Source organism: Anas platyrhynchos, chromosome 13 (genome assembly GCF_047663525.1).
Source record: "Anas platyrhynchos isolate ZD024472 breed Pekin duck chromosome 13, IASCAAS_PekinDuck_T2T, whole genome shotgun sequence".
Taxonomy (NCBI): Eukaryota; Metazoa; Chordata; class Aves; order Anseriformes; family Anatidae; genus Anas; species Anas platyrhynchos.
This window is the reverse complement of record NC_092599.1, coordinates 5,627,682-5,653,941: the sequence shown is the minus strand read 5'-3', so window position 1 is coordinate 5,653,941 and position 26,260 is coordinate 5,627,682. Positions and strand designations below refer to the sequence as shown.

The window sequence follows — 26,260 nt, the reverse complement described above, 5'->3', positions numbered from 1 at the left end:
CTCAAAGATCACTGCACACCTCCCCTGCCAGCAAATGCCTCTGATCTATTGAAAACTCTTGGACTCAGGCTGCTCAGCTGAGTCCAGGGTTGGCAACCAGCAGCCTAGAGCTGTTGAATCACCAGGTCACATTCTTATAGACATTGTCTATAAGATTGAGTCCCTTTCTGGTAGCTAAAGGGAAGAACTTAAGATCTAAGGGATCTACTGGATCCTGTATGCATTCCTTGGCTGTCCCAGGGCACATCTGTACTAGCAGCTGTGCAGGCACTTTGTAGCACAAAATGGTGCTTTGGACTCAGCTCACTGTCTGCGTTTCAGGTCTTACTGCAAACTAGGTCTAGCCCTGTGTGCCCATCAGCAATTGGCACACATAAGGCTCACTGACTGCTGCAGTATAAATTCAACTTTTTGCCATGGAGGGTGGACTTGCTCAAAATATGCATTATTAACATATCTTCAAGATGTTAAATGTTCAGGTAAAACAGGCCAGCAGGTGATGGTGACTTTCACCATGCATTGCCAAGAAAATGCTGCAATATGGGTGCAAATAGCAAAAGTACAATGTTAGGTGGCTAAGCTTCTTCCACTATGAAATTATCTTTGGGGAGGAGGTGGGGGGGAGATCTTTTCAAAAATATATATTTTTTTATTTTTTGCTTTGGTCAAATATTTCACAATCATTTACATAAAATGGCCACCTATACCTGTATTCAATAATTTTAATTAGATTGTTTTCATACCATGATTGAATTTTTTATACCATTGTCAACTCAAACATATTTTTCATGAATGAATGCATCTTGGTTTTCAGTAAAGTGAAAAATACCTTTTGAAACCTACAGAATTTAAAAAGCAGAATATTCAAGATTTTGTTTCCTGTTTATTAAAAAGTTCTACATACTCATATCTGGCTACTAATTCATGGGAAGTTTAGTGTCATGATTTCCTTTCTTCTCTGTTTTTCTGCAATCCCAACTGTAATTATTTTTAACATTTTCCAGGCCTTTTGTTGAAGATCTTACCCCAGCTGATCCCCATGGCTTCTGAATTCTTTTCTTTCCCTCCATGTGATTTATCCCATGGTGAATGATTTGTATTGCAACTTCACCTTCTCCTGGCACAGCTAATCTCACCACCACTTAAAATTGTGCCCTTCCTGTATGTGCCTTGCAATGCAATCAAAAAATACAGGAAAACTAACAAATTACTATATGACCTTTTCAGTGAGGCAACAGTTTTCTCGCAAAATTAGGGGTTTAAAATGGAAGAAAAGGATATTAAAGAAGCAATAAAAAACATAAAGTATGTTATACTTTCTATTTAAATTACAATGCTGTGGTAGCTTTGCAGCCTGTCTGCAAGTTATATAATTTAGGAATTGCATTTGCTGTTTTTCTGTGAACTTATCCTACCCTTAACTCTCCCGATCGTCATCATATAAACTAGTTCTAGGAGATAGAGGTGATTGCTAGAAATTTAGCAGCTTCATTAATATGCAGATGTATGATCCAATCTATTCAGTATGCATTATTGTATTTCATTTAAATTAAATACTTACAGAGCGAGTGCTCATAACTGAAAAAATATTTCTGTCATTTACCCACAGGAGTTATTTTAATTAGCTTGTGAGGGGAATACCTTATGGTGCTGCTTCCAGTAGAATTTTGCTTTGTTGCTTTAAAATATCATTACAGAGCCCAACTGACAAAGGCAACATGACATGATGAGCTGCGCAACTGTCTCTTGCATTTTCAAAGCTAAAATCCTACTTCATAATCCCTGAAACTTTGCTTGAGTCCGTACTGCTGCGTCAAGTCGGGCAACATAAATATAAAATAATAGAAGCAATCAGATCCTGAAACAGGCATGTTTTTTCTTTGTTTTGTCATTTCAGATGGCATCAGAGAAAGAGATTACACTATAATCTGTACTGATCCCAATCCAGGCTGCAAGATTGGGCAATGTATGTCTAATTTATGTAGTTAAGGAAGTTAAGAAAGCAGAAGAAGCAACACAAATCAGTCATCATCCTAGATATATCTATGGTGATTAGCCAAAAAAAGCTAGAGCAAGTCACCACAGGCTGTAAACTGTTTTAATGAAGGCTTTTCCTTACACAAAATATATTTGTGCTGGGCAGCTGCTGTCCTGGCAAGGAAAACATTCACATTAATGACTCACAGGACTAAAATACCTATTATCTTCAAGGTCCACAGCATATCATGCATATAAGCATGTGTGTACATGTATGTGTATATGTATGTATGAATATATGTACACAGTGTGTGCAATTTTACAGTGTATTGCTATGTGATTGGTTCTGAGGAGTAATTAGTGTCAGAATTAATATTACTTTGGAGTCAGTAGTGTCAGAATGTGGACAGCAGATCCAGTGAAGGCTTTGCCAGCATAGCCTCCATCCCTTCCTTTTCATGCATTTATTCCTGGGCTTAGTCCTTCAATATAGCTCACTAATTAAGTTGTTAAAGCCAAAGATATAAAGCTCACAGCCCCTGTAAATTGATCTGTTTTCTATTGATAGTCAGAGAAGGTGACAAACACTGGAAAAAAATCATTTTTTAATTCTATTTCTGGAACCGTTTCAACCTTTTTTGAATCCCTATTTACTCTTTTTTTTTTTTTTAAGTATGTAAATTTCAAAGATTTCTATGAAAATCTGGAGGTTTTTTTTTCAGAGCAGCATGAACACTTGGTTGGAGATCATGCCATGACATTTCAGGAGAGCAGCTGGCACCAGGGAGAAAGAGGACACATGGTCTCAGTCTGGATGTTGGGAGGTGGTGCCCACAAGCACACCTAAACACCTTGAGGACCAGACTTGCTGTAAAACACAAAAGCATGAATCTTCACATATCCCATGTTTTGTGGCTTGCTGTCTGAGCAAGGGACTGCCCCACAAGCTCCTGACATGCAGCTGGTGCTGATGCACAGCCTTCTGTGCACCACTTTGCAGGGCCCTTGAGGAGCGCAGTGCTCCTCCCAGGGCTTTGTGCCCAGCCTGTGCGCACGGCAAAATGTGCTTTTTCAGTAATCCACACTAATAACACCTGGCATTCATATATGAGCCCTCCGAATGCTTCAACAAGCTGTTTTTCTGCTGATACCATGGAGGATGGAAATTAAAGCCTTCAGCATTTGAGGACTGGCACAGCAGCTCAGCTGGGAGCAGCCTCACGGCCTGCACCCTCCCTTGCAGCCCACCCTCCCTCTGGTTTACAGTATACATTTTGTCACCGAAGAAATGCAGGTCATTGTTACGGTGCCCCCGAGGGATCGGAACAGCACATTTCATAGCAGCCACACTCATCTCACACTGCAGCAAATGGCACCTGAAGTGCCGGTGGCCCCTCGGCACCGCAGCCCCGCAGCGCTCTCTTCACTGACCGCCACATCTTTGTGGCAGGGCACAAGCCAGACAGGGGTGTGCTCATCCCTGAGAGAGGAAACCCAGCAGGGACACTTGTCAGCAGCAAAACACAAGAGCAGAAGCAGGGAGTGTGGGATGGATGGAAATGGGAAATGAAACCCCACTCATTGGTTGTTGTTTCTTTAAGCTCTCCTACTAAGTTAATATGTCAGATGATTTTCAGACTAGGTTTTTCTTTAAAGAAAGGAAGAAGAAACCCTTCTGTTTTTGCATTAACAGTCTCTATAATTAAGAGGTCAGTGCAAAGTAGTAGAGCACAAAATAGTAAATATCTCTTGCCATGAGACTTACTGTAGCATTTCTTCATATCACCTAGTGCTTAGCTAATAATTTGTAGCCCCTATTATGCCTAAGCCTGCTCGTATTCAAGTCAATATGAGTTTCACTGCTGACCTAATCATCTAGCAAAGTGTTGGACTCCTTCTGCCATTCATCTGCATGTATCAGTTTGGGAAAGCAATGGAAGCCTCTCCTCAGGAGAGCCATTTTTTGCTTCTAGTAGGTTGTTCTTAAAAACCCCTGGGCGGTGGTGTTTCCTCTTCAAGCCATTAGTGCACTCACTTAGATCAATTGTGGTGTTTGTCATGAAGGGAGATGGTTCCGCTCTCTGTTGGGCTATGCAGGCCATCTTATCTCACCCAAGGTGAAGGGATGGAGTCGGTCAGACTTCCCAGTCTCTTGGTCATCTGGCATACCTTGTCCCTCTTGCAATGAGTAGGGAGGGGGGGGAGAGTAAATGAACCTGAAAGTTGTGCCCAGCCACATGTCCCAGCCTAGCAGGAGCTACCAGCATCACCCCAAGAAGGGGAAGATGGAACGCTTTTGGCCTTATACCCACAGCTGTGCCAGCATCTCCTGCACCACACACAAATCCAGCATCAGAGGCATGGGCAGGAGCTCCTTTGGGGCCTGCTTCTGTACACCCTTAAATCACTGTGGCCTCAGGAGCAGAGAGACCCAAAATATAAAATTGAAATTTGATCTCAGCTATACAATGAGCAGGGCAACGTGTTGCAAAGCTTAGGTCTTTTTTTTTTTTTTTTCTTTCCTCCCCTGGCACATTTAAAATGACTGACTCTCACACTTTCTTACTGCAGATCCACCCGAGGACCTAACAGAGCGACATCTGCACACAGGCAGTGAAAGCCCAACTGATTTATGAGGACAAAATATCAAAAGTTGAAAACCATCTCAGCATTTACAAGCCAAATGGATTTCTTATTTGCACTCTGACAGTTTACCAGACAACAACAGTGGCTTTACTGTGTGAAAGAGAGTATTCTGTGGAAATAATGCCCCTGATTTTTGACAGCTGAAAAGAAAAATGAAGAAAATGGTTCCTTTGGTAAAGTTTCTGAGATTACGAAGTACAAACAACAGTATAAGTTTGGATCTACAATTTACTTTATACCACTTAAAGTATATATATATATATATAGAAATATATATATATTAATATATGATATTTTGAAATAAAAGCCTCACTCTTCAAGAAATTGAATAGTACCACACTTTGCTGCAGCTGCTGTAATTTTTTTTTTCTTTATTGTAATGGTCTGGAAGATCCCTACCTGTTTCAGAGAGAAATGTGGCAGTGAAGAGGCAAAGCAAACCTGCTGCGGTACAAGGACGCCTAAGAGCTACACGAATCCTATCGATGCAGCATCCAGAGCTTTCCATTCCCTTCGGTAGAATTTCAAGGGCATTTTGTTGTTCAACTTTGTGTTCTGGAGGCTTTTCCCCTTGTGCAATACTAGCATGCTGGCTTTGCTTCATAACCATACTTGATACTCGATTGATATATAACAATGATAATTCTATCCTCTTCCAAGAAAATATTTTTAGAGCTGTTAGATATTCTGTGGAGAAGAAATGGACAACTACTGAGTGAAGTACAGTATGTATTAAAAGTTTATTTGGCAGTTTGGTAGACTGTGAGCTCCCTTCTTATTAAAGATGTACTGTACGTACAATGTCTTCAGACTTTGTATAGCTCATAGAGACTGCAGTAAAATCCCAGTAACCAACTCCAAAGCTTTGCGTTGTTGGCTCACTAATTCATTGAAACAACAACAAAGCTCTTTCTAGACTGAGATGCAAGAGGGCTTCTACATTTTTTTATTATTTTTTTTTATGAGTCAATTTGCAATTGGCGAACAAGCATTTTTAGCTTAAGAGAATGCCCCTGTGGACAGCTCAAGTGCACAGGCACACCCATTTTGCCTGGCTGTGTGCTTTGATCCCACAATAATGGTTTCTTTCAGTTTAATTTTAATGTTTCTCACTAAGGTGAATTCGGCTGAGATGAGATGATCTTCAGCAAGGATGCATCCACAGAGGCATTTAGCTATTAACCGTGAACACTCTAAGTTCACATTCCTAGCTCAGCTATTGCTGTTCACCATGCAGCCTGGCCCTTGTGTTGCTGAAGAAAGATCAAATCTGAGGGCTCAAATGTGCAAGCCTAGTTCACATTCCCAAGCACTTTTCTGAGCAGTTCAATTAGTTTCAGGTGGGTTATTCGTGTGGAAAAGTGTCTTTCTTTCGTGCATAAGTCTGCACAGCCCACCCTTCAGTACACCTAATGCTACCAAATCAAAAAGGAATGTAGAAGCCTAGCACTCATTTTATCCAGTCGAGCTTCATTTCTTTAATATGTCCAATTTTCTTTCAGCCCGCTTACCTGTCTCTCACAGGAGCCCTTCAGCCATGCTAATCACTTTTAATCCAATGCAGAGGAAGTGCTGCACTTCCCAACCCAGAATTGGTCAAAAATCTCTCACTAACTTACTTTCTCCTCAGGGGCAACCACTTCAGTCCCTGATGTTTCAAGAGGCAGAAATTTGTCACTGTAATTACATTGTGTGTTAAAGTAGCTACATGACATGTCACGCCATCCGCCATGCAGGCTTTCCGTGCTGGTCCCTGCCTGATGCTCACGGCAGAAATGGAGATGTTTCTTCCAAGTAGTTCTATTATTTAAAAAGATAACAGAGTGAAAAAGTACAGGGAAAAAATCTTTTTCTCTTTTCTGCACACAGAAAAACTAAAAGAACAAGCCTCACCACCAGCTGCAGATCCTACCATATGGAGCCCAGCCCCCACTGGCAGCGCCGCTGGTCAGGCCATGTATTTTCTGGCCACAGACATCTGCCTGAGCCACAGAAGATACCTGTACCCTGTTTTAGAGATGGTCTACCATGGATGCATGCCCCTAGTCCCATCCTCTCGATTTGGTGGGGACCACTGCCTGCCTCATTACCCAGAAACAGGTGTGCTCCCAAAATGATATTGTCAAACCAACTCCAAACCCACCTGGCACCAATAAGGAGAAACTCTTCCCAAATAAATCCTTAGCATTTCTTATTTTTGCTAGAACAGCACTTTGAAAGGACCCTCTAGAGCTAGGAATCCCTCGTTGCACTAAGAGATATCCCCTGCTACCAGATAAGGGGGAATTAAAACCTAGAAAGTGTTACCATCCCTTTACCAAAGGTCTCTGAATAGCTAAATGTCCATTCAAAATCTTATTAGCAGTCTTTGGAAAACTGGGCAGAAACTAAACTTGAGTTTCTTTATTTCCAGTCCAGTGATGCTCTAAATGATGACACCCACACAACAAACTAACCCATGGCATCTTGTACCCTTTGGCAAATTCCAAGATATCACCATTGAGAGGTGTTTATCCCATAGCAGTGTATCCGACATGGCTCAGACTGTGAGCAGATAACAATGCTTATGCCTGTGTCTATGAAATACGCCTGTTAAGACTGGGAAATATTAGACTTGATAAAATATGAGAAGGAAATGTTGTCATTTCCACAGTAAAGTTTCCTAAAGATGTTTATGAATCCTTTCTTTGCCAGTAGGCAGCCTCAAATATCACCACACCAAATTCAGTAAACATCTGCGTCTCTTTGAAGTTGCTGCAAAATCTGCTCATGAAGTGCGGCACTGAGAAATTGCTGTTTTAATTAAAATGTTTTAGAGGGGAATTAAGGCCTTTGCAGAAATAATGACTAATAAAACGTGAAGTCAAATTAAGAGCTGGATGCAGCTAACCTTCATTGTTTCAGTGAACCAAATTGAAAACAATAATAAAAATATTCAACCAGCCTGGAGTCACAACGATCATGTATTTCAGTGATATGCACAGTAATACAGTGTGTAGAGGGAAGATGTCATAGCTGCTTTTTCATCTTGGCCAGTGGAAACCCAGTGTGTTCCAGTGGTGGAAAGAATGCGTCCCCTGTCCTCATGGAAATGTGTTAGTCATGCTGTCCTCTGCACAATGTTAAAATATTTACATCAACAGAAGAGAAAGTTAAAGTTCCTGTTTCTGGCAGAAGTCAAGACAAAAGGATGTCAAGGGGGAAAAAAAAATCAAACGTTTGTAAATGTCTCAAAGACAAACTTAGTTATATCGGTGTTTCTTCCTCAGATGTGTGAAACCAAGTTATGTAAATCAAAAATGTGAAAGTTGGAAAAAATACTGGGGAAAAAAAAAAAAAAAAGTAGCTACCATCTGCCTATTGATTCAAAAAAAAAAAATCTAGATTACATGTTTCTGTCCAAAAATCTCTAGTAATAAAAAGCTCAGTGTGGTATGATTTGATATTGCTTTTAATATGTTTCATGCTATATGTACAGAGAAATGCTTCATGGAGACAGTCGAGTGCTATGGCCAGTGTTTTTGAACAGGATGATGTGCACCAAAACCTGATATTACAAAGAGAGGCCTGTGAAAAAAATACTGAAGGTGACTGATGTGGTTTATGATGAGTGATACTCCTATTAGACCTACTGAACAACCATTAACATAGTGTGCAGATATTTTCAGCAGTGTATTGCTTGTATATTTCCCTATTCTAAACTGATTAGCTCTGTTCCAAACTCTCCTCACTCGCCACCAGTATTGCATTACTCATGTTCACTTTGTCAGAGGAAAGCAGTACTTTTCCCATTCACTGTATGGTCAAATATAATTATAAATGATAGAGGAGCTGTGGAAGAGAGAAACCTACCTTGGCTTCAAAGCATATCCATTTCATCTGAAGGTGGCAGTCTTTGTTACTCTTTTAGTGACAGGATGAATATTGTGTCCTAATGTGAGCTTCTCTTATTTCACTACCTCAGTTACATCCCAGCAAGCAGGTTTTAGAGCTTGCCTGAGAAAGAAATGGGTCATGCTTCTTTGCTTGGTATTCAACTTTTTTTTTTTTTTTTTTTTTTTTTTTTTTTTTTTTTTGTCAGAGAGAAATAGAAATACATTCCCCAAATAATCTTTCAGGTAGACAGAAGGGGATGTGTGTAAAGGGCAGTTGGTTTAAGGCTGTCAACACTTTTTCTAGTTCACCGGTTTGAATTCGGATCATAGGCCTGACACGTATTTATGGTGTCTTCTCCAAAATACTCACACAGTCAAAACACTTAACTCTGCAAATATTTATACTTTATAGAACTGTGCCGCTCTGAGGAAAAGAAACTGAATCCTCTGCTTTGCAGGTAGGGAACTGAGACTCACGAGACTTGAGACCTGCCCGAGTTTACACTTTTTTAATTGCAACAGAACCAGCAGTAGAATTGAGGACTCCCAGATTCTGGGCCAGCATCACAGACGGTTCATCCAAAGTTCACATCAGTGAAACTTCATGGGCAGCAGGCCCTGGCTTTCAGCTTGGGTCACAGGGAGCAGAATTAGGGTGCCTGCAGTCAAGTGTGGACAATCGTGTGCAAATGCCAGCACTTCAAGCCACACAGCTTGAAGGTGACTTCCTTCAACTGAGATTTGCAAACTACTCATGCATGAAAGACCACCACTAGACCTGCTCCAACATCTCCTGCTCCCATAGGGACAGTGACATAGTCCTACCCTGGTTTGATTTTATGGTTCCTGAACAGAAGCTGCTGAGAGTGCCAGAACCAGCCAACAAAAAGCACAAATAACATACTCAACAGAAAAATGTGAGCATCACCACTGAGGAAGAAGATGCTACACACAGAAATGAAGTCATGGAAGTAACATCTTTATTTTTGACATATTCATCTGTGGGAACACTTGGCACATCTTAAAAAAAAATAATATATATATATTATTATTGTTGTTGCTTGACAAGTACCCCTAAATCTAGAATGAAACTCAGAAAGCTACAGAGGTCCTTCCCACATCACAGGCCTGGGAATGGCATCTTTTCCTCCAACACTCATTGTCAGTTTATTTTTGTTTTCCCACCAATGAGCAATGTGGTTGAATTTGTATGACTATTAAAAATAGACGTGTTTGAGCACCAGGTTATTGACCTGCTGCTGATCATTTCTCATCTGCTTTCTTTGTCAGATGGCTGTCCTTGATTCAGTTAGAAATGAGAGCTAGAGGCCCGCCTAAATTTGAAGCAAACTACCTATGACCTAAAATATTGCTGAGGGGAATGTGCAATTTCTTCCTCCCACCTGCCATTCCTCTTCATTTCCTATTTCATTTCATTTTCATTTCATCTCATCCCCTCTCTTTCACACCACTTAATTATTTTCATCCATCTCTATTAGTCCTTTTTCACTGGTACTACCCCACAAACGAAAGAAAAGCAGCTGTGTTGTCAAGACCCAATTCAGGGAGCTGTTCCCCCAAACAGCAGTGATTTATGTGACCTTTCTTTTCCTTTTTCCTGAGTACTTTGGAATTCAGAAGACCAACCTGGCTGCTGCTGCTATGCCAGCAGCTCCCTGTACTTGTGCTGCACACAACAGCAAGCCCCAGCTCAAGGCCACGGGGTCCATCTCAGTTGTGCCCTCCTGTGCATGAAGCAGCAGCTGCTGGTACTTTATTTGCAGCAAAGGACCTAATCATCAGCTCCTCACCTTCACTGAGCCCATCCTCTTTGTTGCATCTTCTACAGTCATGTATAAAGAACTTGGCACATTTATCATTGTGGTGTTGCCATCAGATTATGCCTCTGCAACAGGAAAATGTGTCACTGTTGATTTGATCACACTTGTCTTGGACTTGAGATAGAGAATGAAGAACAGCCCAAGTTGCTATTAAATGCAGCATTTGGGATCCAAGCACAGTGGTGCTAGTTTTTGTCTGGGCTTTTTTTCTCTGTTGCTCTTTCAATTACATTTTCTTTCTGAAAGACTCTGCTAGCCAGATTTGTAGAGATAACATGGTATCTCAAGTAAAGACTCTAGAGTTTTTATAAATCTGGTACCAAGTCCCCAAAGCCCTATTAGTATCTCACACACACTGATGTAAAGCAGATCCACGCTTAGGAAATGTTACAGGTTGAAGCCTACAGACTCTGTGCCCTTCCTCTGCATCAAAAAAAAAAATCTTTCCTGAAAGCATCTTTGAGACAAAGCTTGAACCTTCAAAGCACTCTGCAACCTAAAGAACCTCAATTCTGAATTAATGCTGAAGATCAGCTAAAAATCCTTAAAGACAAAATGCACTTGGCTCCCAGTGAATTCAAGCCCTTAGTCAAATCTTCCATTAGCTTTGCTTCTGGAGCAGTAACTGATCGGTCACCTTGAGACCCATTAAAGCCTTTGTAATGAATGTAAGCAGGGAAGGAGACCTATCATAGAGACGTTGCTACCTCTCAGTGCTACCTCCAGGCACCCTCCAGCTTTCCTTTAATTCTGGCAGTGGCAAGTCTAACATTTAGCACCGAGTGCCTACTACAAAAGGGGCTGCACTGTATCCAATGTAAGCAGGTTGGTGTCTCCCTTGAAGCCTAGCCTGAATTTGACTGATACATATGTGTGATAATTGCACTTATGACTTTCCAACACAGCACCAGAGTCTATAAATAAAGCTTTCCTCCAGAGGAAGGTGTACAACCTTGTTACAATTTCCTGATTTTTCAGCAGAGTTTGGTAGGATATGTCTTCAAATCTGCTCAAGAGGAATGAACAGGCTGCAATGTTTTTCCTCAAGCAGCTTGGCTATTTTCTCCCATTCAGCTTGGCCACCAGACTCTCAAAGGTACATAAAACTAAGTAGCACCTGCTAATACAACAAAAATAGCATCACAGTCTGATGTGTGCCTTCAAGAAGCGGCTTCGGTGAATACTTCATTCATTTTCCTTCATTTTCTTCTGACCTTGACTTCCAAGAACTGATGGGATCAATACAGCACCGAACAGTGACTTAATAGCAAAAAGGTGGATAAATAGTTACCCTAATTGGTATGCCCTTACTTTTTTTTGTTGTTGTTGTTGATTTTTTTTTTTGAGAGTAGGACTGTTGTACAAGTCCTAAAAGTGCTACACGTCAACACTGTTCTTTTCTGCCCAGCTGTGCTGAGATGTGATTATTACAAAAATTTCACATTTTCTATAAGCTTTCCTACTTCCTCAGCCACTGATTTCTAAATATTTTTATAGCCTATCTCCTTTTCAGCCCGCTTCCACCCTGTCCTAGGCAGCAAAAATTATATTCTGCTTGCAGAAAAGCCTATTCTTTTACTTGACGTAGAAAGCAAGACAGACGATAAAATCCCATTGGTCTTATTCAGCAAAGCTAATCTCATGACTTGCTTCACTGTGGGATTATAAAAGAGTATTCCAGCATACCCGCATAACCGAAACACCTTTTTTAGATCCCATCTTTTCCAGTCGGACAAGTTTGAATGTGTTTACAGCTCTGCAATCTTTTTCTAATTCTCTGATTTGAGAACAATTCAATGGAGATTTCAAAATAGTAGGCACAAACCTGCCATTTTCTTCTTGTATTTGTTGTGTCCATTTACCCCACAGTTTCTACTTTGCAATGCTCCCCCAAGTAGCATCTTCCAGTCAGTGCTATCCCTGGGCAACACCGAATGAAACAGAAAATTCTGAATTTGTATTCCAGGCATTCATATATTTTACAAATTAAAATACGCATTAGGTGGTTTAATATTTAATGCTTCTCTTTATCCTTTAGTCACTTACCTCAACTGAGGGTACAGCAAAATTTCACCACTGAGTAGAAAGGTTAGGTGAAAGATGGAGACGAGCAAAGTCAAAGTTAGGCACAAACAAAGATTACCTAATCCCTAGAAAGATTCTCCAGACTGAAAGTTACTGTATTCACCCCAGAGGACTCTGTGGTAAGGACTGAAGACTGTTTTCTGCCAAAGTACACCTGTTTCCTTTAAAAGTGGATTAGACAGACCCGCAATTTGCAATGTTGCTTTATAGGCCCCCTCTTGAATTAAAAATATCTTTTTTTTTCCTCAGTAATTATTTGTATTGTGGCAGTTGTGACTGCTCATTATATATGATCTGTGAGACCTTTGAGTTAAAGACAGTCCTCGAAAGCTCTCAAATCTGCCACATCATCTTTTCTCAATAATAACATCTCAACAGCATCTCTAACAACAACCTACAAAAATGCTTATGATGGGATCATAATTATGAAGGGATACATCCCTTACTACATCTTGCAATAAAGCTACAAAGAAAAATAAGGATGACAGGATTTCTTACAGTCAGTGCTGTTCAAGACATAGAGGTAAAATAAGGAAAAGTAGACCAAAACTTTAAAAACAGCTTAGTACATAGTTGTCATGCATTTCTAGCCCCTGTGGTCCTCCCCTTATTCTCCACACATCTACCTGGACACTACAGAAACTCCACCTTGAAGTACCTCCTGTAGATATACCGTTTACAGCCTTGAGACCTGCAAAGGAGTCTCAAAAGCCTCCCAAACTACACAAAGCAGGTGTAGACCTGGTCAGTGAGCTTCTTCTTTTTCAGTGAGCTTCTGCTTTTCATTTACACCTTTCTGCTGCTGCACTTGTGCTCCCAAAAGAATTTGAACAGAGTAGCTACAGAAGACTTGTTCTCCATATATTGCTGTAAGGCATGAAAGTCATCTTATGCCTGAATAATTGAAGCACTCAACTCTACCAAGAGACTGTTGCTTGCTATATTCCTCATTAACCTGCAGCAGCCCTATTTAAACTGATCTAATTAGTGCCTTGCAATCAAAGGCAGTGGTTTGGGGCATAAGAACTGAAAAATGTGAGTTCACAACAAGTAAAGTTATTGATCAGGATTATTATCACTTAGCAACTCAAAACCAAAGTTTGCATACTAAGGATTTTTGGGAAGATACTGTCTATTACACAGGAAAACCATTTGCTCATCACTGATTGACTCCATCCTTCTCAGACACTTTTTCACAGACACCTAGAATCAGGATTTCCGAGCACATACAAGCCTAACATTAAGTTAAATGAAAATTGAACTGACCTGAAAGCAAAGATTACCAACCTTAACTTTCAATTTATCGGAACCTTGCCATGATTGAAACGCAGACTGCTCTGCTGAAGTACAGAAGGTTTCTACCTGCAGCTCTCAATTTTCTTCTCTGCTGTAAAATGCAGAGGCTAAACTGAGTTTGGAAGTGTAAAACCCACCCAAAATACCCTGCTCGCCTCCGCAGTAACTTTCCTCACATGTTAGCATCAAGATGCACTGACTGATACACGTGTAAACTCGTCAAGCATAGCCAAACATCCAGCAGTGTGCATTGTATTGACTATTCATTTTAAAGTTTATGCAGTATAGAAGAAAAAAAAATACTCGTAAGAGGAATAAATTGATATTAAAACCAGTGTATGGACAGATGAAAATCTACATCTCACAGATGACTTACAAACAAAGAGAGTGTATACAATGGCTATGCTGATGATTTCCTTAGGATTTAGAGAAATGAGCAACTTTAGCTTTATAGACTTCATGGTTGCTTGATCTCACTACAGTAAACAGCTCCATATTTTTCCTTTTCATGTTTTATCCTGAAGCAACAGAGCATTACATTAATTGACTTGTCTTATTAATTCAATAAGCTGCTTCCAAGATGAAATGCTTAGCTATGCTTGCTTGTTTTTGGCACTTTTTGGTTGTTGGAAGAAAAGCTTTAAGGCTAGAATTGCTCTGATGTTTTCCACAGTTCACTGAATAATTTTATGCACTACTGAAGATTTGCCACATTTGGAATTACTGCAAACTGCTACTTTTTCATCATATTATAATTTAATTCACACTTTTAGTATGATAAGAAAACATTTAACAGTTTGCATATTAGAGAAGTATATTTGTTCAGCAATATAGTTGTGGTTAAGAATTCGTTATAGGTCACTCCTTTCCAGGATTTATAATTTGGACATAAGATGCATTTAAAAGATTAAAGCTGACATAGAATCCACTCCATTCAAATGAATTATATGCAAGAAAATTCAGGGAGAAAAATTTGACCTTGCTCTAAATATATAGCAAAAATAATTTACTGCAAAATTGAATAAGATGATTGAGAATTTTTTACTTTTTCAGTAACTTATTGGAGGGCAGAAGAACATATTTTAAAGTGTAATAAACTCACAACCCAATAGAGAGCTCCAACATTTCTTACGAGGTAAATACTCAGGTAACTATGTGGATTTCTTAGATTTCAGTTTCTATAGGAAACATGGGCTTGGGAGTTGTCTTTCAACTGGTAAAAAAAGATGATTTTGTGTGTGTGTGTGTGAACTGGGTGAAAACAAAAGTTTATTTTATTTTTTTTCCACTAAGCTTGTTCTATTTCAAGAAGGTTTTCCAGGGATTATCGATGCTCTTGCCTTTGAAAACTCTCCTTCCATTCTTTGCCATACAGTCTGTTTTGAAGTGAAGTAGAACCTGGCCATGGCTACTCAGCATATGCTGCACACCTTGGAGTGTCATTAGCATCATTCAGCATGCTCAGGTCATCCTTCAGGAGCTGTCAGTGATATCCCTCAACTCCTTCAGGCCCATTGTGCTGGTCTGCTCTGCTGCTACAAAGGGTAGGGACACCTCCAGCCTTTCTGCTGAGGAAGGGGGCTAAATGAATGCTCATCAGGGATTGCCCCTCAGCCTGCAAGTAGTACTACTCCCTAAATCCCTGCTCCAACACATGGCACTCACCAAAGCCCTTTTCAGAGCTCCTACAGATTGCACTGCACATATCCACTCTGAGGATGATGCCTGGCCCAGGCCAGACTACTTCAGGGAGCAAGGGTTGGACAGAAATGGACCAAAAATCAGAAAGCTACACAAAAGAGTCTTTCCCTGGATACTCAGGTCTGTTGTTAGAGGTACGAGGGTATATGTTGACAAAAACTGACCTTCACACCTTCCCTCACATGCAGCAAGAAACACTGTCTCCCAGCCATGAGTCTGGCAGCTTTGTGCTCAAAGGCAATGCTGGGGATAGGGGAAACGGCTCTCACCAGGTCTTGTACAGGTTGGTGAAATGGGTGGCAAGCCACCTTCTTACCGCAGAGCCAGTTACAATCACTGTTGCAGCAAAACCGACCTGGTGATCACTGGGCTTTGAGTCAAAATAAAGACTTTGTCTGCAGTGAGGTCCTATTTTTAAATGAAGGTTATTGATCAGGTAGCTGGCCTTGAGAAAAGAAATCAAAACATAATTTACAGCTCAGAGTGACCTATAAGGTTTTTGCACTGCGATTAATACCCATAGTTATGGTAATGCAGCTGGACACACTGCAATAGATCTTCTTCTGCAACATTTTACCCTTACAGCCACTACCTTTAACTCTTCATTATGTGTCCCCATACTCTTTGCATTTTAAAATTATTGTACTGAGCAAAGCTCAATGCACTGCTTAAATGAGTAAGGAACATCTGGTAAGCTGACACTGCTGGGACTCTATGGACAGATAAAGTTGTAGCACTTTTCCTCTGTATATGGAAATACATTGTAAATTAAATCTACGAATTGTATGAAAAGGTACAGGTCAGAAAGCAGGTGGAGAAATGCCATCCTTTGTGCCAAGGTCAAATTCCATGCGGTGCAGCTTAAAGTCGGTGCATTTGCATGCATACAGTTAGAAAGGATTGTAGTGCCTTGTGGATATTTTCACTCATTATTTTGAATTTTAATGGAAAGGCTAGGTTTCCAAAAGTTGCTTGTGATATTGTATTTTGGCCTTCTAAAAATATGAGCCAGATATTCTATAAAGCCTGACAAAACTTATGCATATGGAAATAATCTCCCCCCCCCCCCCCCCCCTTTTTTTTTTTTTTCATTTTCTTTAAAGAGATGTGGAGATGTGGGGTAATAGTGAAGTCTCAACCCAAAGCTGCCCGAGACAGAACTGCTACTGGCTGATCTACCTTAGCTGTTTTGTAGGTTGTTTCTTTTTTTTTTTTTTTTTTTTACAAAAAAAAAGATAGGAACAAGTTGTGCAGTAGGCCATCTGCCGTGAAACATAAATGTCTTGTAACAGCAATGAGCCGAGAGCCATGAACCACTTAGCCTGAGGGAGAAGATGTTTCAGCAGGCTAAGCAGCAAGGAAAGCCTCACAGAGACGGGTGATGCTCTCTTTCAGCTCCAGCTGCCTCCGCGTTGAAGGCCAGCTCTCCACAGCCTGCTCAATTCCTGTTCGGGCTGATAGCTCCTGCTGCGTCACCTCCTCACCTTTCCTTTCATGCAGACAGATTGAGCTCTTGGGAAGATGAGAGTCACTTCTGGCAGCATTACTCTGTGGTCAGACATCCTCCATGTCCCACTGTGCCAGGGACGATGTTACCCTACCACCACAGGGAGGTTGGCACCACCTCCCTGACGCATTGGCACCATTTGTCCAACACAAATTAAGTGTAATCCTGTGTTGGTCAATGTGTGGTCCTTGAAGAAAGTGAGGAGAGGGCACTGCAAGCTGGCAGGGCTGTAAAGTTTTGCAGACCAGAGCTGTACCTGAAAGGCAGTGATGCTATGGATGTGCCAGTCAGCACTGATACTACCCATCCCACTCCTGTTACTCCCATAGCATGCAAGAGCACGTCTGCAATACATTCACATGCATTTTGACTTTGCCTCTGCATGGGAAGTGGGTGAAAGGCAAAAGGGAGAGAGCATTCAGATCTCTGCAAGAAGTTTTGCCACCATTTTCTGCCAAACCCCAAGAAAAGAGTCTTTATTCAATGTACATACGTACAGTAGGAATTACTTTGATATACCTTATAAGCACAGCCCAAATGTCAAATGGGATTAATATGAACCCTTAGGACATTTAAAACTGTTTCCTATGGAACAGAACTAATAGCAAAAGATAAGCAACGTTCAACATGGCACAGGGTTAGCTCAGGTCACAACAGCTCCGTAGTGCCATATTAAAACCCCAAAGTGAAAATTTAAGAAAATCTCTTCCAGAAAAATCCCTGCTCTTGTTATTGGTTTTGAGACCAAGCAGCAGAAACTTGACACCTTCATCTTGTGGGGACACTAATGGTACTAAGTATAATGGAAGGGCGACTGCTAATTGTTTGTAGGGTGGTCTGTGATATTCCCAGGTGGATACAAAGGAAGAGATTGAAAGGAGATAAACGATCCTTTGGATTTCTCATTTCAATAAATTGTTTAAACAAAGGCAGGAATAAAAGGAGTGGCAGGAGTGAATCTGCAGATGGTTTTGATGTCAGGGAACATTTATCTTAAAGCCAATAAAAATGTGACAGTCTACTGTTTTCCCAGGCCATTTAACTTCATCTTGATGACTGTTTTGAGATAAGGCAATAATCTATGTTGCAGGGCACACCTCCTTTTTAGCACAGCTGTGGGCATGGGGAGGGCAGCACTACTGGTACAGTGCATGCTCTGAGGGGCTGATGGGCTTCTGGAAACATTTAAGATAAGAAATGCCCCGTGGGTCAGGTCCATCTCAACCAGCACTCTCTCGACATGAATAGAAAACCTCTGGACATGTGGCTCATGAATTTGGCTGATGCTTCTCTTGGCCAGCACCTCCTGCTTTCATGATTTGATAACCCACAGCCATGGGCCCCTAAGCCTTCTTCCAGACAAAAGGAGAGCCAGAACCTTCAATTTGGTGCTTTGTCTGTGATATATTTGTTTGAAACCTAAACCCATCTGAGCATACTCCTCAGCTTTGTGTCCATGGATTTCTCAGCTGTTTCCCCACCTCAAAAGACCTTTTACCACACCAGAGAAAACACAGCCCTTTATGTATGTGCCCCACATGCAGATCTGTTATTTCATTCAACATAGTTTCTGTCCCCTTTGAGCAGGGCTCACTGCATCTCAGAAGAAAGGAGAGCAAAGATGTCCCATACCTGGGCAAAACACATCTGGTTCAGGATGGTCTGACTCTTTTTGTACAAGCTGAGGGCTGCAAAGGACAGCGCAGAATCCCACTGGCAGTCCCTTTATCTGAGATTATCTGATATAGTTGATATTATTGATGCCCAAGGGCAAAGTGACCGGTATTAACCCAGTTAACCTCTCAATGCCATGAAAAATAAGTCCATCCTTGGTATACTCCTAGGAGAAGGAAATAAAGCTAGAAACAAAGTGTTTAAAAACCTGCATTTGTCAGACTGATCCTGCTTAATTAAACAGGAAATTGCAGGGCAACTAAATCAATCTTTACAAAGAAAAGCTGTTTGTCTGTTTACTGAAGAGAAATTTGTGGTGATTTATCTTAAAGAACATAATTGCCTAGTGATTAATACTGACCAGAGACAGTCAACGAGAGGAAATGTGAAGCAGGAGTGACGTCTTTTGGTGCATACTTGAAGTGTGGCAGGCTACCTATGGCTGTCCATAGGCACTTACAGCTGTTTACACGCTACCCATGGCTATCTGTGCTGTGACAGTGCAATAGGGACCAGAACATGTATGTGTGTGGAGATGTGCATGTGCACACATCTCTGCATACACATAATTGCGCTGGGTAGCCTTAAATCTGCATATATTTTCTCTGTCAAAGAGACTCCATAAAGTAGCCAGAAACAGCACATGTTGTTCCTAAAAACAAACAGGAATTAATATTTGAGGGACACTTGGCCTTCAGATAAATCTATCATCTCGCTTAAAAGGACAGCCTGTGTTTTTCAAAACAAGATCAGGGTCTTCTTGCAGCCATTCATCTCAGGATATCCTCAAAAATACAGATCACTGGTGACAGCATAGACAAATGAGCATGTCAGGGTTATTTTTTCATTATATTTATTTACTTGCGTGTGAAGTATTCCAGCCTGACAAAAGCAGTTGGAGTAGACAGTGGGATGATTTGATTGTCCAGAGAACAGCTAGTTCATGGATAGTTTCTTATAAAGCTGTTTTATTATGTCACTAATACAGCGCAGCTTTCCATTTTAGGGATCCTCAGTAACTCACAAGGTCTCTTCATAAATTGCCATTCAGTTCTGTCATTGTTTATGAGCTCTGCAGTTTCCAGGAATGACTGTTGGGTGATATGGCTGCTTCCTTTAAAAATAAGGGTTATTTTCTTAGCCCAGGCCCTATATTTGGGGCTCTTCCCTTGCTGAGACAAGTTGAGACTATGTCAATGCTCTCCAGTGTTCAACCAAAGTGTCCAGTTGGAACCACCACGCTTCAGATATGGCCAGGACTTGTCCCATCTGACACTGGGCTGGGGCGAGCTGCTGCCCAGTCTGAGGAATGGGAAATGGGGCTGCCTTGTTGCGCCTCCAGGAACCCTGTCCCATGGCTGCCCCTTCACGAAGGGATTGAATGTATGGCCACTCTCTAGAGGTGCTGCTGTTGGCCCCCATCCTCCTGCTGAAGCTGAGCTGTAGTGCAATGAGGAATGAAGGAGAATGCAGATAACTGTATGGGGTGCTGACTTTGCATCTTTACAGGAATCCTTGAAATTTCCCTGTATTTTCAGGAAAAACATAAAAATTTCCCAGGAGCAGAGAAATGAGCCTTGAGGTCCCTTTCTCCCTAGGCTGAACAGTTTGGCTCTCTTTTGCTTATTTCCTTTTCATGACCTCATTGATTTTCTGTCTTAACTTCCCAGTAGGAGAGTGAGAGGGTGGCCACCTAGGGCACTTAAGTGAGCACCGCAGTGGAGTGAAGTAGCCTAAATATTTCTGCAATCCCACCCATGGGGTTTGTGTACTGGCCCTGAACCCTGCCCTGGCTGTCAGACCTTTGCAGCAGAGGCAGGAACTGAACCCAAACTAGCTGCATCTCAGTGCGGGATTTGAACTGCTAAATACTGCTTTCCCTTCCACAGCATGTCCGTTTATGGCTTTACAAGAGATAAATTAGATTTGCTGTTCACTACTGATGGTTAGCAGGGCCTAGAAATGTGGATTTCTCATCCAGACAATAACAGATAGCACGACTGCAGAGTGCTCGTAGGATGGTAAGGCGTCCCCCCGCTTCCAGGATTTCATTCTCCCATTTATCAAAGCAGTATCCTTGAATTTAAACAGCCAATAGATGTTGCCAGTCCCTGAATTTTGAGTGAATCTGTCAGGGAGGACTCATAGAAAGGGCAAATACAGGCAGGTGAGGGTTAGCATGGAGCCTTCCTTGCCACCTGTGGCAGGGGCACTGTGGGCATCGCTGGCTCAGAGGAGCAGCACACCCTTTGCAGCCGAGCATGTAACAGGGCTTCCCGAATGCCTCTGGGAATAAGGCTTTGCTCACCTGCCTGTACATAATTCAGGCTGAAAACACACAAACACTGCTGTGGAGCTGACTGAGCGACCTGGGGGTTTGATGAATCGTGATGAAATTCAGGAGTGCCTGACAAGGTGAGTGGCAGCATCCTCTGCAGCCACATCAGGGAATGCCATCGAAGCTGTCCCTCTCTTCTCACCAAGTGGATTAACAGATGGAGACCACTCTTATTCACTCAGAACCGGAGAGGTGAGGACAAGACAGTAACTTTTTAATGAGCTGCAGTTATTTGATTGCTTACGAGAGACACAGAAAATGCAGGCAGAGGTCTGATAAAGCAGTTAGGAAGCCCTGCTTACTGAAACCTCAGGTTTTAAGCAAATGAGGAATGTATGTTATACCTGAAACATGAGGAAAGTATGTTATTACCTGAACGTCTGAAAGACCAGGCAAAGATCTCCTCAGAAGGAGGTGTCCTAAACTCAGCCAGTGTGTGAGAGCATAGCACTAATAGTGCAAATATTTTCCCATTGTAGCTGAACTGAAGCAATGTTCTGCTCACTTTTCAGCTCAGTTGTGTTTCATCCACACCTCCAGCAGGACAGTTCTGATCCTGAGAGTGAACACTCCTTCCCTGGGAAAGCACTTTGCTAGCATTTCAGCCCCTTACATTAAAGTACGCCTTATACTTCCACCTATACATTTTTCGCCCATTCCCTTTAAATGACTGAAGAGAGATCTGCTTGCAGTCTGTTGCAGAAGAAAATCCATCTGGTTTTACCTCATCACCTTTTTGTGTTTTACTAACCTAAAACCCTGCTGTTTATAACATAGGTTCACATTTTAGAGCATCTTTCTCCATAATTTAGAGGTGGTCATAAAACATAATCCAAGCAGATCTGCTCCTTTTCCAGAGATCATTTACCAATTATTTATAAGCAGCATCATAACTACCTGTTTGATGAGTGCTTTCATTACATGCCCTCATACGAAGTTACTCTGCTAGTCTAATATTCACAGATTGCAGTTTGAATTGCCTGTTAAATCCTAACCCTTGTAATTACTCAATCCTAAATACTCTCACTTCTTCCTCTGTAGGTTCCAGAAATATCTAGCACATGAGGATCCCACAGTCACCCTCACTGATCCCCTGCCACCACTTAATTGAATTATAACACCATAAATAATCTGGAGGGTATCTCAGAGGTACCCCATACAATTTTCAAGGATGCTGCCTGGTGGGTGGCCTATTTGGAGAGGTGCAGACAGGTTTCTTGGGATTTCCTTCAAACTGATTATCTCAGTATTCCCTGATGGGCCTTTGTTGAAAAAAAAAAAAAAAAAAAGAAAAGGAAAAAAAAAAAACTTTTAAAAAATAATTAAAAAATGTACTAAACTATTTAATTTATGAAAAGCTAGTCCCAAACCAAATTCCCAAGGAGGAAATACTGATCAGATAACCCTAAACTTCTGTCATTGACAGCTTTAGGACAGCAAAGATGTAAGCCTGAATTTTTCAGCTGATCATCTCCAGGCAGCAAATGGATTAAGGAGACAGTGCAGGGAGCCAAATGCAGAAGGCACTTACTGCCAAGTACCTTCTGGCATCTACAGACATAATCTCCCAAAAAAAGGGAAGATTTCCACCACAAAGAGATACTTCACATATACAGCCAGAAACATGGTTTCTTATCTGAATTAAAACTTCCAGGGGCATTAAGGCTAATGCATTGGCAGCACTGGGTCTCCACTTCAGGTAGATGGAGTGCTTGTGCTGTATTGTAGCCCTGCATCCACTCAGCAGAAGGCATTCAGAAAATTGCTCTTCTCCTTGCTTGCCCAGCTGCTGTGTGGCCGCCTGCCACTCTTGTCAGACAATAGATGCGACAGCGGAGCAGCTCGCCGTGCCGGCCGCGTGCCCACCAGTGCTGTTGTGTTAAGCAGAGCTCTGCAGAGTGGATCTACACAACATGCCTCTCCTTTTGTTATCCGCCTGAGTGAACGAGCATCTTCTGCTGTCCCAGGATGAGAACCAGCCCCTGCTCCTGAAGAAGCCTTTTCCCACCTGCTCCTTCCCCAAAAAGCACACACTGCTCTCCTGTGAGTCAGGCTGCTGCACAGAGCCCGCTGGCACCAAATGTGACCCTGTGCCACGCAGGAGCAGTGGCCATGTGCTTCAAAGCACGGCAAGCATTTCATCATCCACCTGCCTTCCCCCTCTCCTTCGCCTTGTTCACCACCAAGTTCAGACAGCTCAGTACATTCTGAGCTCGCTTATGACAAAACAAAACATGCACATTTTTTTCCTAGACCATTTTCCAGAGGAACACACTTAGTGTAGGAGTCCAGCACCTCTTGGGGTGCTTCATCCAGTCCTCCCTGTGCCAGCAGCTCCAGTGTACTGATGCCCCTCAGCCCCTTACAGCCCCAGCCTGGCTTCCCAGGCAGGGGACTACTCCTTTTGCCTTTTCCCCATGGGCAGATCCCTGCACATGCAACCCCACGAGGTGTGTGAGCCAAGCCTTATTCTCACCCCAATTTTCAATTTGTGCACGGAGCATCAGCACCACACCAAAGCCCAGCGCTGTCAGCGCGGCTGTCTGCAGCAAGCTCCCAGGAGCCAGCCACTAATGCTAAGAAAACAAGAGCAGAGAAACCCCAAACAACCACCCGAGCCCAAATTTCTGATTAAATAACACCAAAGACCCTAATGTAAACCATGGCATACAAAGGCGCCCAGGAGATGGGCAGGGCACCAGGAAACCCCAGCTGGGGCATGGCTGTGGGCCCTCTGCTCTCAGCCAGCAGAAGGGAAGAGGGGTTCCCATAGGAATGGCCCTTTGGGCTGGAGAGGGCAGCCAAATGTGGAGCAGCTTGGAAGAAGATGGAGCCTGGACCAACAATACCCATTGTTCACCCTCACCCCCAGTTCACAGGGTCCTGCTCCTCCCTGTTTGCCTTGCTGCTAACACCCCCTGAAGCTCTGCCTTGCCCCTGGGGAGATCCTGAGCCTCCATCCAGCAAGAGTGAGACAGCCATGGGGAGCCAAATGCGGGGCCTGAGTACAGCGCATCTCAGCCAGCTGCAGATGTGGCTCTGCATTTTCACTTCCAAATATTTCTCTGTTGCAAGATAGGACAGAGTGAGCAGTGATTTTAGCTTGCTGACTGAATCCAGGCTGCCCAGTGCTGCAGTGCCAGGTGTCCAGTTAACCCCAATACCATGGCAGGGTTTGCAGCAGGCCATAACCTCCTTTCCAAAGTTTCAGCTACTCACAGAGTACGACAGAGTCTCATTATAGGTCTGACCTGCATAGACAGAAGACATTTCCAAGTACAAACTTCACCTATTCAATTATCACCCACCCAGCACCAAGTCCTGCAGTGGGAGGGAGGTTTGGGGGGGATGCACGGTGCCCTGGGTACCAGGCTGCCTTTGGGGATAGCTGAACTGTCCTGGTGCTTCCTCTGGGTGGTGAGATCCCTCTGCTGCCTCTGTGCTCTGCATCACTAAATTCCCAGAAGCAGCTGGGTCAGCTCCATCTGTCCCATAAAGGAGAATTTAAATAAGGTTATCAATAAAAAAAAAAAAAAAAAGTAGTCACTCTGTTAAAGAAAGTAAGCAAACATCCTCCACTGAGTGACTGACACGTTGGAAAGTCACACAGCCTAATGAAGAGAGCTATGAGCTGTTGGCATTATTACATTTGCAGTGACCTTAAAAAAGAATAGCTCCAGTGGTCTCCAGAGTACAGAGTTGTATGTTCTTGGATTTCTAATACTAGTGGGAGCACAAAATCCAGCACTGATTAAAATCATAGCAGCTATTGCTTCTACACTAAGGAAGGAGTGAGAATGGATTGTATTACAGGCATTTTGACAGAAAAAAATATTTGCTTTCTCGGGGGGAGATATAATGTGTCAGTCATCTAGTCAAATAGCAGACAGGCTCATTTCCACTCTAATGCGGTTTCAGCAAAGCCTGGCTTTACTCTATTTCATGTTGTGCAGTGCATGAGCCTGGGCTCTGTGCATCCACACCCAAGAAGCTTGTTTGCAGAGCCTCGTGGTGCGAGTGGAGTTGGTTGGCCAGGCAAGAGCAGGCAGGATTGCAATTCAAAAGGGGCAGAGATGGACCATGGAGGGCACATCCACAATGAGCATCTCATGAGCCGTGCACACGGCTGCCATGTGGTGGCTGCATTGCCTGCAGAGCTGTAGGCCAGCAAGGGCTGCAGAGGCCACCCTCCACCCTTCCACCCCGAAACCCTCTCCTCTCTATCCCATGGGAAGAAAGGGGATTGCTAAGAGCCTCCCATACAACCAGCTCCTGAACCACCCTTATCCCAGTTTCCTGACATCTATCTCATAAATGCCAGAGGTGTTGGTTTGTGACTCAGCCTACCATGAAATATGACCATGCAGTCATGCCTACGTGAACATGTGTTGCACTAACATCAGGTAACCTCCATAGTCTAACTGCATTTGGCAACAAGATCACTATGAAAATAAATCAGATTCAATGAAACCAGCGTCAGAAACAGCAGTGAATTTCAACTGCATTTTCATTTCTGTACAGAGGCTGATGGAGGGTATTTTGCCATCTAATGTCAGTATCCAACAATGTGTGACTAATTACACCAGAAATGAAGTAAAGCCAATACATTCCCAATTTCATTGGCTTCCAGTTGGAAGTTTATTAAACAAAAAATTAAAAACAAAAATGAGGTCTGTCTGTCTGAGATTGAACTGGAAGATTTAAATGCACATTTTCAGGCTTTATACCATTCTTTCATATTTAATCTTTCTTTTTCAGGTGCAGTTATAAGCCTTCAAGTGAATGTCTTACTCTTAAGATACTCATTTATTTGGGGAGTTATATGGGAAGATTTCAAGAAAGAGAAAGTTAAGTTTCACCTGTTTTCCCTTAGAGTGCATGAAAAGAGGAATACGATGTTTCAATTAAATGTATTTATAGAACAGTCTGGCAGAGCATATTTCTCCTGTTGCTGAGAAAACAATGGCATTTTCCCCTCTTTTGTTATGTTACCTAGAAAATGAATAATTTCTCTTACCCATTGTTTTTAATAAAATGTTCATGTTTTTATCAATAGGAAATGTCAGATTGAACCACATAGCTATTTGCTTTGGAGTAATCATAATATTACCCACAGCTCTATTCAAAGCACAAAAGAACATAATAGTGTTAACTATAATTAGATTATTTTCCAGAGAGTTGGAAAGATTCATTGTAGAAGCAGGGGTTTTCATAAAGACTTTGCTGAAACCCTCAAATACCTCTCTCTGCACAAAATGGTCCTGGAGAATTCACTTCCCTTTGTGTCTCGTATTTAATTATTGTCTTTTTCTTCTCTCTC

The 26,260-nt window shown here is 42.1% G+C and overlaps 1 protein-coding gene across 7 annotated transcripts in view; it reads left to right on the top strand.

The window, feature by feature from the left end:
• The window catches only part of TAFA1 (TAFA chemokine like family member 1), a 228,079-nt gene extending 220,013 nt beyond the window's left edge, over positions 1-8,066 (top strand). For 2 of the 7 annotated variants that reach the window (XM_027467539.3, XM_005011201.6), the window contains one exon: positions 4,549-8,066. In XM_027467539.3, coding sequence (XP_027323340.1) covers positions 4,549-4,566 — 18 coding nt within the window. In that variant the 3' untranslated portion in view covers positions 4,567-8,066. Of the gene's footprint in view, positions 1-1,897; positions 1,978-4,548 lie in introns of those variants that run through there. The other 5 variants (XM_072044368.1, XM_072044367.1, XM_072044372.1 and 2 more) reach the window with 5 other exon arrangements.
• The last annotated feature ends 18,194 nt before the right edge of the window (positions 8,067-26,260 follow it).